We start from the raw sequence: 12,638 nt of genomic DNA, 5'->3' as shown, positions 1-12,638 counted from the left end.
AAATTGCTGGGTCATATGGTAACTCTGTTTAGCTTTTTCTTCATGGGTTATTTCCAGAAAACCCCACAGAGGGTAAGCCCAAGGGACACCACTCCAGCATGTCGATGTCACTGCCAGTGGTTGTTGTTACATGCCATCGAGTTGGTTCTGACTCATAGTGACCCTGTATACAACTCAGTGAAACACTGCCTGGTCCTGCGCCATCCTCACAATAGTCATGTTTGACCCCATTGTTGCAGTCATTGTGTCAATCCATCCCATTGAGAGTCTTCTGTTTTTCGCTGACCCTCTACTTTACCAAGCATGATGTCCTTCTCCAGGGGCTGGTCCCTCCTGATAGCATGCCCAAAGTGTGTAAGATGGAGTCTTGCCATCCTCCCTTCTAAGGAGCATTCTGGTTGTACTTCTTCCAAGACAGATTTGTTTGTTCTTTTGGCAGCCCATGGCATATCCAATATTCTTCACCAGCACCATAATTCAAAGGCATCAATTCTTCTTCAATCTTCCGTATTCATTGTCCAGCTTTTGGGTGTCTATCAGGCAATTGAAAACATCATGGCTTGAGTCAGACGCACCTTAGTCCTCAAAGTGACATCTTTTGGCAGCAGATCTGCCCAATACATCATTTGATTTTTTGACTGCTGCTTCCATGGGCATTGATTGTCACCTCTGCACACAAGGAGGATTGCAGGTGACCAAGGTTTGAAAAGAGGAAGGAAATTTAGGTAATTATATACTGAGTGAAAAGGAAAGATGGAAAATTTATCTGGCCGGAGTCAGTTGAAGCAGGTGTTGATGTCTGGTCTCATGAGGTCTGAGTCTCTCTGTCCCCATTTCCTGACCCACGACGTGTCTTCACTCTACTGCAGCATGTCTGAGTTGAGCTGTCAGTGTGATGTGCTACCAGAAAGGAGCTGATATCCCATCCTGGAGGGACATGGTTGATGCTGAGCTCAAATTTAACTTGGTGCTTCTAATTTCCTTTCAGATACTTGATCAAGTTTTTATCCAAGCTGTCAGAATATCAAGATATAAACAAGATGACTCCCAGTAACATGGCAATTGTATTAGGACCCAACCTTCTCTGGCCACAAGCAGAAGGGTGAGTACAGTGAGAAGAGGCCATATTGATGATGGAGAAGGGGTGCTTTTCAAGTCATTCTTCTGTCGTGGCCTGTTCCTGTTTCAGCCCTAGGAGGGGCCCAGGATTCTTCTGCAGATCTTTCTCATTGATGGTCTCGGAGCCAAAGATAAAAGTGAAGGTCTTCCCTGAATCACTGTCAGGGCCAGGAATATGACACTCGCCTATGCACACTCTTCCAGACCTCCCTACACCCTGTCATAGGTGCCTCCATTCCAACACCAGGACTCGGGGAGAGAGGGCTGGCTCCAAAGCAAATACAAGATTGGGAACAAGTATAAGTCTGGTGGTTATAATAATCATACTTCACATTGAAGGTGCCTGATACTTGTGATTTCAGATACTTTATTTATTTAACGTCTCTATAAGGGGGGACCCCTGCAGTTATCCCCGTTCCATAGATGGGGAAAGAGAAGTTGAGGAAAATTGTCCTTCCCAAGAGAAAGCCTGCTTTCAAACGTTGGTCTGCAGGGCTGGAGTCCAGGGCTCTGCCCCGGGCGCTGTGGCCAGGAGACCCAGTGCCTCTCGCTTGCTTCTGCTGCTAACTGCTGTGTGTGTTGCAGGAACATCACAGAGATGATGACCACAGTTTCGCTGCAGATCGTTGGGATCATTGAACCCATCATCCAGCATGCTGACTGGTTCTTCCCTGGGGGTACGTGGTGGCATCCAGGTGTGGGCCAAGAGCGTTGGGGAGTGGGGGGGTGGGGAGTGTCACTGTGAGTTCCAAGCCTTGGAAACCAAGTACCACTGCTCAAAGATTTTTGTTTTGTTTGTAATTCTCCTGCCTGCACGCACACACACGCACACACATGCACACACACGCACACACAGATACACATATATGCATACACAAATACACTCAGGTAAGGAGGTAGAGTCATGGCAGCTTCCTAAACTCCTAATGCCTGTCCAAGGGAGGTTCTGTCCCGTAGGTGTCCACAGCCAGTATAGCCCTGTCTATGGATTTTACTGGTCTCACCTCCCACACCGTGGGGCACTTTAAGTCCATGGAGTATGGCAGTTGGTGCGGGAAGAAAGGAGAGACCCTCTGGTCCATGTCCCTCACATTGTAGATGCAGAGAGAGTGGAGGCCTGTGATGCACCGGGCCTTTGCTGATGGCCGGGGTGCATTCCCTTTGCTCCTCTGGGGCTGTGTCCTCTGAGTTGCCCCATAGCAGGGAAAGGTGGAGCTCAGGGCACTGAGGTCCATTTTTGTACCTGATTCAGAACTAGGCCCTGAGGGCAGCTCCATGAGAGGAAGTTTCAGAAATGTTCTGAGTCACGGAAGCGTCACAGCCCTCAAATACGGCTCTCTCCATGCCAACAACTTAGGAGAAACAGCAGTTAATACACTAAGTTCTGGATTTTCTTTAAAAAAAAAAAAGCTGGTGCCATATCTTATGTTTAGTTAGTGTTAAGAATATGCTCTTGGCTGTGCAAGGACAAGCCATCAGCCCCTGTGAAGATCAAACGTTAATAAGCCTGCGCCCTGTACATCAGAGGCGATCCATCAGAGCTGACCTAACTGAAGACGTCTGAGCTGCTGCTCCTCTCACAAGACTTCTACTGATGACACAAAGTTGGCTGAGGGTCGGAAATCAAGATAAAGGCATGAAAGAAGCAGAAACCGAAGTCAGTAATTTTATAGGTTCTGTGGATGAGCTAATTCGTTACCTTTGTGGACAGACAGGCTATGCCAGGGAAAAACTGGGATGAGCGTTTCTCTGTCTCTATTTGATAGCCCACAACCTTAGTGATATCTCTAAATATAACTGATCCTTTTTAATTTATTCTCTTTGATTTTTCAGAAAGGCAGTATCATTATCTACACGTAGCAATATTGCCTCTTATTTTGTTTTATTGACTAATTGCATTGGCTAATGTTTCTCAAATAGTGTTAACTAACAGCAATGATAGTAGGCATTGCTGCTTTTCCTGGTTTTATTAAGACTGCTCTGATGCTCACTGTTAAACATGAGGTTTGCAGTAGCTAGTTTGTCTTTTTCAGTAAGTACCCATGTGTTCCTGTTCCCTAAGTTTTTGTTGTTTTAAATCACGAATGGAAATTGTTTTATCAAATCCCTATCAAGGTGGCCACATGTGTGTTTTCCTCTGCCTGTTATTGTGATGAATTATGTAAAGAAGGTGAACGAAATCAGCACAGTTCCTAATGTTGAACCATGAGACACCATTTTCTGAGGGTGAAGCATGAAGGAGAAGCCATTGCTGCTCATCCTTCCCCTGCCTATAGGGAGCGGGACAGGCGAGGAGACCATGTACAACCCTTCTTTCTTCCCCACAGAGATAGAATTCAACATTACAGGGAACTACGGGAGTCCCGTACATGTGAACCATAACGCCAACTACAGCTCAATGCCCTCCCCCGACATGGACCCCGCTGACCGGCGCCAGCCTGAGCAGGCCCGCCGGCCCCTCAGCGTCGCCACGGATAACATGATGCTGGAGTTTTACAAAAAGGATGGGTATGAACTAGTGCCCTTTCTCAACATTGGGGGCTGGGGCGGTGACGTGTAAGGGGAGAGCAGGACTGACCGGAAGGCTGCTCTTACTAGCAGCCACTTAGGTGACCTGTAGCCGTTCGGCTGCCACTGCAGCCTGGACGGTTGCCTCTGCCTCGTTTGGGAGGAGCTTGTTGGCTTTCTTGCCTTGAGACAGCGGTAAGTGCAGCCTTCTTAGTTGACACAATTGTAGTCAATATTGATTCATTCTCATGAAAGGAAAAAAGAAAGTTGGTCAAGGGGAATTTAAAAAACAAAAATGCATAAACACCATGGTGGCTCAAAATTTATAAATGTATGTCAGTTCTTGAATCTTTTGATGATGAGTCTTACTTGCATTCTTCATCAGCATTCTTGCATAAATAACTCCTTTAATGCAAATTTTAACGTTTCTGCTTTAAAAACCTAAAATTCAAAGTTATCTTTCTAGATTTTTAAAGATTTTTCCCATCCTTCATGATTGACACTCATACGTGGTTTGATGCCAATGTTAAGAGATACTTATAAATGCATTCAACTTGGTTTCCACAGAAGCAGCCCTCTCCACACCCATATAAAATGTGTTTACTTAATATTTAATTGTATAATATGATTCTCGTAATAAGTAAAAGTGGGCATATCAGGTTTCAAGACAGACACAGTTGACTCATGGTAAGCATCAGCTCAGATATGCAGGCAAAGTACGCGGACTCACGTGGGCTCTCAAGGCATTGGTGACTGTCTCATACAAGGATTGGATCGCATCAGCTGGCTAAACAAGTCAGCTAAGTAAACTTTGGTTAGGGATTAAAAGTCACTGCTATGAAACAAAACTCATCCACTGCTCCTTCCAAGCAGGTGGGAGCGTAAGGTCAGAAGTTCAGACAACAGGAAATGAAGCAGTTACAACCTTCCCTCTCCCAGACAGACCACTGAGCAGCCGGGAGGATCTATTTGAAAGGCACATGGCCTAAAGGGCTTAAGAGGGAAGGTTGAGAACCCAAGAATTGTAGAGGTGTGCTAATCTTTTCAACTCTCTTCTATTCTGAGTGGGAGATGGCATTGGAGACGTAGGTTCCTATCTCCTGTGATGATGGTGGCAGCATCTTTTGAGTGACCCAAAACCCCGCTGCTGTCGAGTCGATTCCGGCTCATAGTGACCCTATAGGAAAGAAGAGTAGAATTGCCCCATAGGGTTTCCAAGGAGCACCTGGTGGGTTTGAACTGCCGACCTCTTGATTAGCAGCCGTAGCACTTAACCACTGTGCCACCAGGGTTTCCATTTTGAGTGACCAGTATCCCATAAGAGATAGCTTCCCTTTAGGGAAAATGGGGGTGAGCTGTGTGGATTTTTCTCCAGCTAGTGGGAAAGGAAAAAAACGGAAATTCTTAGAAGTTGACATAAAACGGAAATTCTTAGAAGTTGACATAAGTAGGGGAAAATTCCTTACGTTTAAATAAGTTTAAAAGGAGGTTATTTAGAATCTGGTCTTTGCAGAGAGAGAGGCTGAGAATGCATTAGAATTGGTTTGTGATCTCTTCTAATGGCCACAGTCAATTCTGTGACGAGACCACCCATGCTTTGGAGTAACTCCTTTCTCTGTGAAATCCGGTTTGATGAGGATGCCCTGAGGGTGGGTTCTTTAGAACTGGTTGGGTTATAGGGAATTAGTTGCCACCTTTGGTGCCATATGCTTCTGCATCAGAGGGATGCCCCTCCATCCTCCCTGCCAGACCTGGTGAGGTTCCCAGTGCCCTTTGAAAAGCAAGCCAGATGGCCTCTGAGAGGGAGTTACCGTGGAATCACCAGGGTGTCAAAGTCCCGTATGCCGCTGCAATAGCAGGCACACACAGACGCTCGAACAGCGATCCTTCCAGCAGGTGCCTCAGCACTGATAAAGCTCTCTTGACCGGGAGCTTTGGGAACGGCACACCCATTCTGCTTGCCCCTTCTAATTAAAGTTGAAACTGCCACCATATTCTTTAAAGGAGGTAGGAGTTACATGTATTATGTCACTTACGGTTGCACACACGATTACAAGTATTTTATGTATGTTAAAATTAATTAGATGAATTTGCTTTAATTTATTTAATTAAATTAAAAAGTTGATTGATTAATAAACTGTAAATTAAGTGGCGGTTTTAGCAGTTGAGGGCAATCCTTACTGAGTTGTCAGGGCTTCAGCATCCATGCGCCTGCTTTAAGGTGCAGTGAGCTGGCAGGTGATCAGTTCTTTATTGACTCTAAGAGAAACATGCCTAAAGTTGTATGTGCCTTGGGGGAGAGGAAAGGAGTTTGCGTCAGCTGGGTCTCTTTGTTGTCTTAGCAATATTGGGCAATATCTTTATGTTTCCCTTTCTGAGTTTTTTAAAGCCTGTGAGACATACTTGAAAACCTTCAAACTACCCATTGAAACAATAACAAGTTAAAGCTTGTTTTATTGAAGTTTTAGAGTTAAAAAAGAAAATATGAATTTTATCTCAATAAAACTTTTGTTTTTAAATAAAGGGTGAAATAACTGGATAAAATGTGAAAGAACATGGGCAGTGACACTTTCCTGAGCTGCTGGCTCTTGCATGCTGGATATCAAAGCAGTTCGCTCTCCTCACTGTGGTCCTGATCCCTTCCCATTCCATAGGAATGCAGGAAGCTGGGGCCAGATTCAGGAACTCACATATACGTTTTTCACCACTGTGGTAGGCAGAATGATGCTTCTCCCCAAAGAAGTCAGGCCCTAATGGCTGAAACCTGTGAATGTTACCTTATTCAGAAGAAGGGTCTTTGCAGATATGGTTTAAGTTAAGGATCATGAGATGAGGAGATAGTCCTGGATTATCCGGATTGGCCCTAAATGCAATCACATGTGTCCTTATACGAGGGAGGCATAGGGAGATTGAACACTGACACTCACAGAGGAGAAAGCAATGCAAAGAGAAGAGAGAAATTTGAAGATGCGGCCACAATCCAAGGAGTGCTGGCAGTGACCAGAAGCAGAAGAGGCAAGGAACGGATTCTCCCCTAAAGCCTCCAGAGGGAGCTCAGCCCTGCTGACACCTTGATTTTGGCTCAGTGATACTGATTTTGAACTTCTAGCTTCCAGAACTGTGAGAATAAATGAGAGAATACATTTCTGTTACTGAAAGCCACGAAGTTTGTGGTAATTCATTACAAGAGCAACAAGAAACTAATACAGTCATCCATTGCAGCCATGGATCTCAAGCCTGGTAACACACCAGGAGCTTCATTTAAAGAGAGCAGCAAGTGCTTTGCTTCTCCCCTCATCAAGAGTTGGAATCTAACGCCCCTCCCTCTGAATCTGAGTTGGCCTTAGTGACTTTCTTGACCAATAGAATGTGCCAGAAGTGATATTCTAGAACTGCTAAGGCTAGGTCAGAAGAAGCCATGTAGATTATGCCTGGGTCTCTGAGAACACTCGCTCTTGGAACCCAGCCACCATGTTATGTGGAAGTCAAAGCAGCCCTTTGGAGAGGAATGGGGGCCCTCAGCGTCAGCCTGAAGCTCAGCTCCTGGTGGACTTCTGGCACCAACTTACTATGTGAATGAGTCACCCCAAGCCAAGTCACCTCAGCTAATGCTGTGTGGAGTAGACAAGCCAACTCAGCCAAGCCTGCCCAAGTTGTGGATTGATGACCAAGATTAATAGGTTACTAAGTTTTGGAGTGGTTTGTTATACAACAAAAAAATAACCAAACAAACTTAAAAAAAAAAAAAAAAAACAGAAAAACCGATGTCCTGCTCTTCCTGTCCCCACCCTCCAGTCTGAGTTGGCCTGAGCAGGGGATTCAGGATTGGGACTTTTTTTAAAAAAGCGACCTAAGTGATTCTAACATGCATCTAGGGTTGAGAACCACTGGACGACAGAATAATTTTGCCGTTCTGAACAAAGAATTTGGCAATGGTGCCTATTTTTTTAATCAAAACTTTCCTACTTTAGACATTTTACATAGACTGTCCTAATTCTACCAACATGCTGAGCAACAAAGTATTGAATAAATCGCACCAGTGCGTTCTATGTTTCTCTAAATTCCCACATAGATGCTTTAGTGTGCGTGTTGGGTTTTTTAGTGTATTTTTGTTTGTATTGTTTTTTTGTTTTATATAATAGTAAAATTTGTTTCTTGGGTCATTAGTCCTAAATAATAAAGTAACCTTGCAAATCCCTCCCATTTTTCTGACAAGGACAGAAGTATTATTTTTTGTCACATCAAATATTTTTTATATAAGACCTATTGCCTTCAAAATAGCTGGCTGAGATGTCTACAGTCTCTTGTCTTTTGGTTAGAATGGACCCTTGAGGTCGCCTTGGGCTTTGGGCCTTAAGCGTTTATCAGATGCCCCTGTTGGCAAGGTCCCAGTCAGAGTCTAGACAAACTGTGCCAGGATTGTTGAACCTGTGGAGAAGCCCAGAAGCAAGAAGAATAAATGGCAGTGGTGGTCAAGTCTCCTTCCCAGCATCCCATTTCTCCCCTCCTTGTGGTTGTTGTCTATACTCTGCTCCTTTCTGCCTCTGCTCCCTGAACAGTGGCCAGCCTCTGATTTCAGATAGACCTTTCTCGTACCACCAACACATTCCCGACTTTAATTCCTGGTTTCCTTGTGCCTTGAATCCTATCTGCTTCCTTCTGGCTGTACTTGTCCTGCTGGTTTGTACATCTGTCCAGCGTCCCCCTCTTAGTTCTAGCATCTTGTAGCCCTATATCCATGCTGGCAAGGCTCCGACAGAAAGCTCCTTGGATCCCAGTAGAATGGCAGCCTGACCATCGAAATGCCAATTATCTTGGCTGTTTGCACTCAGTAGGCCAAGGTGTAGCTTCTCCTTCCATTCCTGAAACCTGGCATACCAGTAGCCATTTCAGTGACTTCATAGTGGCCTGATCCTCAGAGATCCTCTACCAAATCCAGCTGACAGCAACCCAAACAGTCCTTGCAGATTTTTACTCCAGGACTGGAGACTTCCCTTGGAACTCAGTGTAGTGTGTGACTCATTCTCTGCCTGGCCTGAGTGCTTCTTTGCATCAGATCTTGTTCCACCCAACTGGATCTTAATCTAGATTGTCCGTAATTTGAGATAGGCATCCTTGACTGAAAGGAATATGAAGACATCTAAATTATGCTCTATGAAATACCAGTTCTACGGGTTGTTCATTGTATCATGGCTGGGAGCAAAGGCGGAGTGCAGGAATCTGGGATCTAATGAGTTCCAGAAACACCAAAACCCACTGCCGTCAAGTCGTTTCCGACTCATAGTGACCAGAAACACATGACTCAACAAATTTAAACAAGCTTCTTTAATGTATGACTTCTTAGAATCTTTAACATGCTGTTCCATGCCAAGAAATCTTCACAAGGGGGATTACGGTATGCATCATTTCCCAAATTTAGTAGAACTATAAGACCTACCATCTTGAGACAATCACAAGTAGTGTCCTAAGGAACTGTTGAGAGAGATCCACTGTAGACGCTATAGTGGGAGAGAGTAGATGGCACACAAAAATAGTGACCCTAAAAATGGAAACCCTGGTGGCTAGTGGTTGAGCATTGGGCTGCTAACCAAAAGGTCGGCATTTCCAATCCACCGGGTGCTCCTTGGAAACCCAATGGGGCAGTTCTCCTCTGCCTTATAGGCTCACTATGAGTTGAAATTGACATGAGGGCAATGGGTTTGGGCTTTTTTTTTTAAAAAGGGAATATGTTTTGGATTGATGGTACAATATTTTCCCAGACAGATCCCAACCTATGAAAGACAAGCTTACTTAGAAAGTCATCCTGGATGCTAATGGGAAATTTTACTCATGTTTTGGAATCAGATTGACCAAATGAATCTTTGGGAGGTATATTCTTGCTCCAGGCTCACCTCAGCTTCCTTTCCAGGACCTACGCATTTATGGATGCTGAGACCAAGTCACACTGGGTTGGGAGACCAAGCCTGTGGAACAATTGTAAAGGATTTTGGCCTTTTTTGTACTGGGGAAGTTAAGATACTTATTGCTACTAATTTAGGAAAACATTTATCTCCAGAAAAGTTGGAAATACTTGGTCCTGTCCTCACTGGCTAAGTGCAGGCGAGGGTAAGTCTTCGTGCCAGTAAATTTGGATTTATAGGTTCTGTTCTCATTGGCCGTAGCTCTCCAAGGCACCATCTAGTGACACAGGTACATCCCTGCCACTGCTGCAGAGACTCCCAGGTTCATCTTAAACAGTCCGTGAACTTCCATGTCTTTAATGGGTATTTGGGAAGCCATCAGGTGTTATTGTCTCCTCTTTCTTGGTTGGTCTTTGCCAAATTTAACTGATCTCTGGAACAAAAATCAAAACCTTCCAGATCTCAGGTGAGATGAGAAGGAAGGAGGGGGACAGGAGCTGGTTGAATGGACACGGGGAATACAGGATGGAGAGGAAGAATGTGCTGTCTCATTAGGGGGAGAACAACTAGGAGTACATAGCAAGGTGTGTATAACTTCTTGTAGGAGAGGCTGACTGGATTCGTAAACTTGCACTTAAAGCACAGTAAATAAATAAACCTTCCAGATCTCTAAAGACTTGAATACTTCAAATCCATGTAGTTGGTGACACCTCCTCTGGCTAGGATTTTTCCTGACCAGGATTCATAAACAGCAAGATGGACATCTGTCCTTCAAAGAGGAAAAAACAAAACAAAGCCAAAAGAAACCTGTTAACGCCGACAATTTGTTACCTGGAATTTTCCACAGCAAACTTTTTGGCCAATGATAAGTGTAATACCTATTCTCCTTGATGCTGAGAATCTTCTAACTTTCAGATTTCAGCCTGTGTTTTCACTGGGACAGGCCTTTGTCCCTTTTAGTTTTTGTAAGCGCTCCATCCAGGACAGGGTGTCCCGATGGTAGGGCAATGGCTGGGGTAGGAGTTGGAAGTGTGGATTGAAAGATCCTGACGCACAAGTTTTGGCAGGGCAGCTATGCAATAGAATGTTAGAAATCATAGTTTTATTGTCTGTTACTGAAATTGTCAACTCCTTCCTCCCCATTCCCCAATTCCCCAACAAAGAAAGGCTTACTCCAGATTCTACCATGTTTGAGGTTTTGTGCAGGCATTTTCCTTTGGCCTTAATTTGTACTGGGGAAGTTAAGATACTTGTTGCTACTTATTTAGGAGAGCATTTATCTCCTGAAAAGCTGGAAATACTTGGTTCTACCCTCATCGGCTAAGTGTAGCAAGAGTAAGTCTTTGGGCCAGTGACTTCACATTTATAGGTTCTGTTCTCATTGGCCTTGGCTCTTCAAGGTACCATCTCGTAATGTGATGCATTACCAGATAATTTTCTTGCTTGCCCCAACCACATTACCAGTTACCTCCTTACATGGAAGCTACACCAAGGAGGAGTCCCTGGGTGGTGTAAACAACTAACCTATTCAGCCACTAACCAAAAGGTTGGAGGTTCAAGTCCACCTAGATGTCCCTTAGAAGAAAGGTCTGGCAGTCTACATCCAAAAAATCAGCCATTGAAAACCCTATGGAGAGCAGACACGTGGGATTGCCACGAGTCAGAATTGACTTGACGGCAACTGATTTTTTTAAATGTGTATTTATATCTATGATTTATTTTAAAGAATTGGCTGATACGATTATGGGGGCTGGCAAGCCCAAAGTCTGTCAAGCAGGCAGGCCGGAAACTTAAGCAAGAGTTGATGTTGCATTCATGAGTCTGAAATCCATAGGGCAGGCTGGAAACTCAGGCAGGATTTCTGTGTTACGGAATTCCTTTTTCCGGGAACCTTAATTTTTCTCTTCAGACTTTCAACTGATTGCGTGAGCCCACCCACATTAAGTAAAGGATATTAATCCTTTACTTAGAGTCAACTGGTTGTAAATGTTAATCACATCAATAAAATTTCTTCACAGCAATATCTAGACTAGTATTTAACCAAACAACTGGGCACCATAGCCTAGCCAAACTGACACATAAAATTAACTGTCACACAACACATTGGCCCGTCTTATTCACCAGAGCCCTGGGAAACTAAGGAACCTAGAGGGAGACAAAGTGGTGCTATTGGAAGGAACTTTTAATTACCTCTATTCCTCATTTTTTGTTCCCTTTCTACTTTTTTCAGAAAACCCACCCCAAAATCTTTTGATATTTTAGGGCTAATGTAAGGAAAGGAAAAAGTCTCCTAACAGACCCTGCTCACCCAGATGACATGACCCAGATGGGTGTTCCCAGTATTTCTTTCTCTCACTGGTGCTGATTCACTGATACAGTATACATCTCTTCCCCCGTGACCAGACTGTTTGAGACTTGGGTTCACTCTCGTTTCCTTATCCATTGGGTTTTTGTGGTGGTTTCCATCATAGGCACTTGGCACCTAAAGGACATTATCATCATTAAGGGAACCACTTAACTGATTTCTTAGTAGGCGCTACGTAGCTTATGCACATTGTTGTGTTTGTTTCCTGCAACAGCCGTGAGAGAGGGATACCGTTACTGGGTTTTTGTTTAATGGGTGTTAGGTAACTCATCCATATCACAAAGTTTGGTGCTGTTGTTAGTTGCCATTAAGTCAGCTCCAATTCATGGCAACACCGTGTTGGACAGAACAAGACATTGTTGGTATGTTTGAGTCCGTTGTTGCAGCAGCTGTGTATTGAGTGCCTTCCAACCTACGGGGTTTATCTGTCAGCACTACGTGGGACAGTATCCTGTTCTGATTCATAGAATTTTCACTGGCTAATTTTCAGAAGTAGACTGCAAGGCCCTTCTTCCTAGTCTGTCTTAGTTTGGAAGCTCTACTAAAAGCTGTTCAGCATCATAGCAACATGCAAACCTCCACTGACAGATGGGTGGTGGCTCCACATGAGGTGTGTTGGCTGGGAATTGAACCCAGGTCTCCCACATGGAAGGGAAGAATTCTGCCACCGAGCCACCACTCCCCTCGTTATCTTATACAGAAGGTGCTTGTTTATTGATAGAGGGTTCCAAGACCCGAGATGACTT

The 12,638-nt window shown here is 44.3% G+C and overlaps 1 protein-coding gene across 3 annotated transcripts in view; it reads left to right on the top strand.

The window, feature by feature from the left end:
• ARHGAP44 (Rho GTPase activating protein 44) overlaps window positions 1–12,638 on the top strand; it is a 261,017-nt gene that overhangs the window by 228,379 nt on the left and 20,000 nt on the right. For all 3 annotated transcript variants that reach the window (XM_049861084.1, XM_049861082.1, XM_049861083.1), the window contains 3 exons: window positions 989–1,102; window positions 1,705–1,796; window positions 3,447–3,627. In XM_049861084.1, the coding sequence (XP_049717041.1) occupies window positions 989–1,102; window positions 1,705–1,796; window positions 3,447–3,627 (387 nt within the window). The remainder of the gene's footprint in view (window positions 1–988; window positions 1,103–1,704; window positions 1,797–3,446; window positions 3,628–12,638) is intronic.

Source organism: Elephas maximus, chromosome 19 (genome assembly GCF_024166365.1).
Source record: "Elephas maximus indicus isolate mEleMax1 chromosome 19, mEleMax1 primary haplotype, whole genome shotgun sequence".
Taxonomy (NCBI): Eukaryota; Metazoa; Chordata; class Mammalia; order Proboscidea; family Elephantidae; genus Elephas; species Elephas maximus.
The sequence above is the reverse complement of the archived record's forward strand: the minus strand, read 5'-3'. Positions and strand labels throughout refer to the sequence as shown.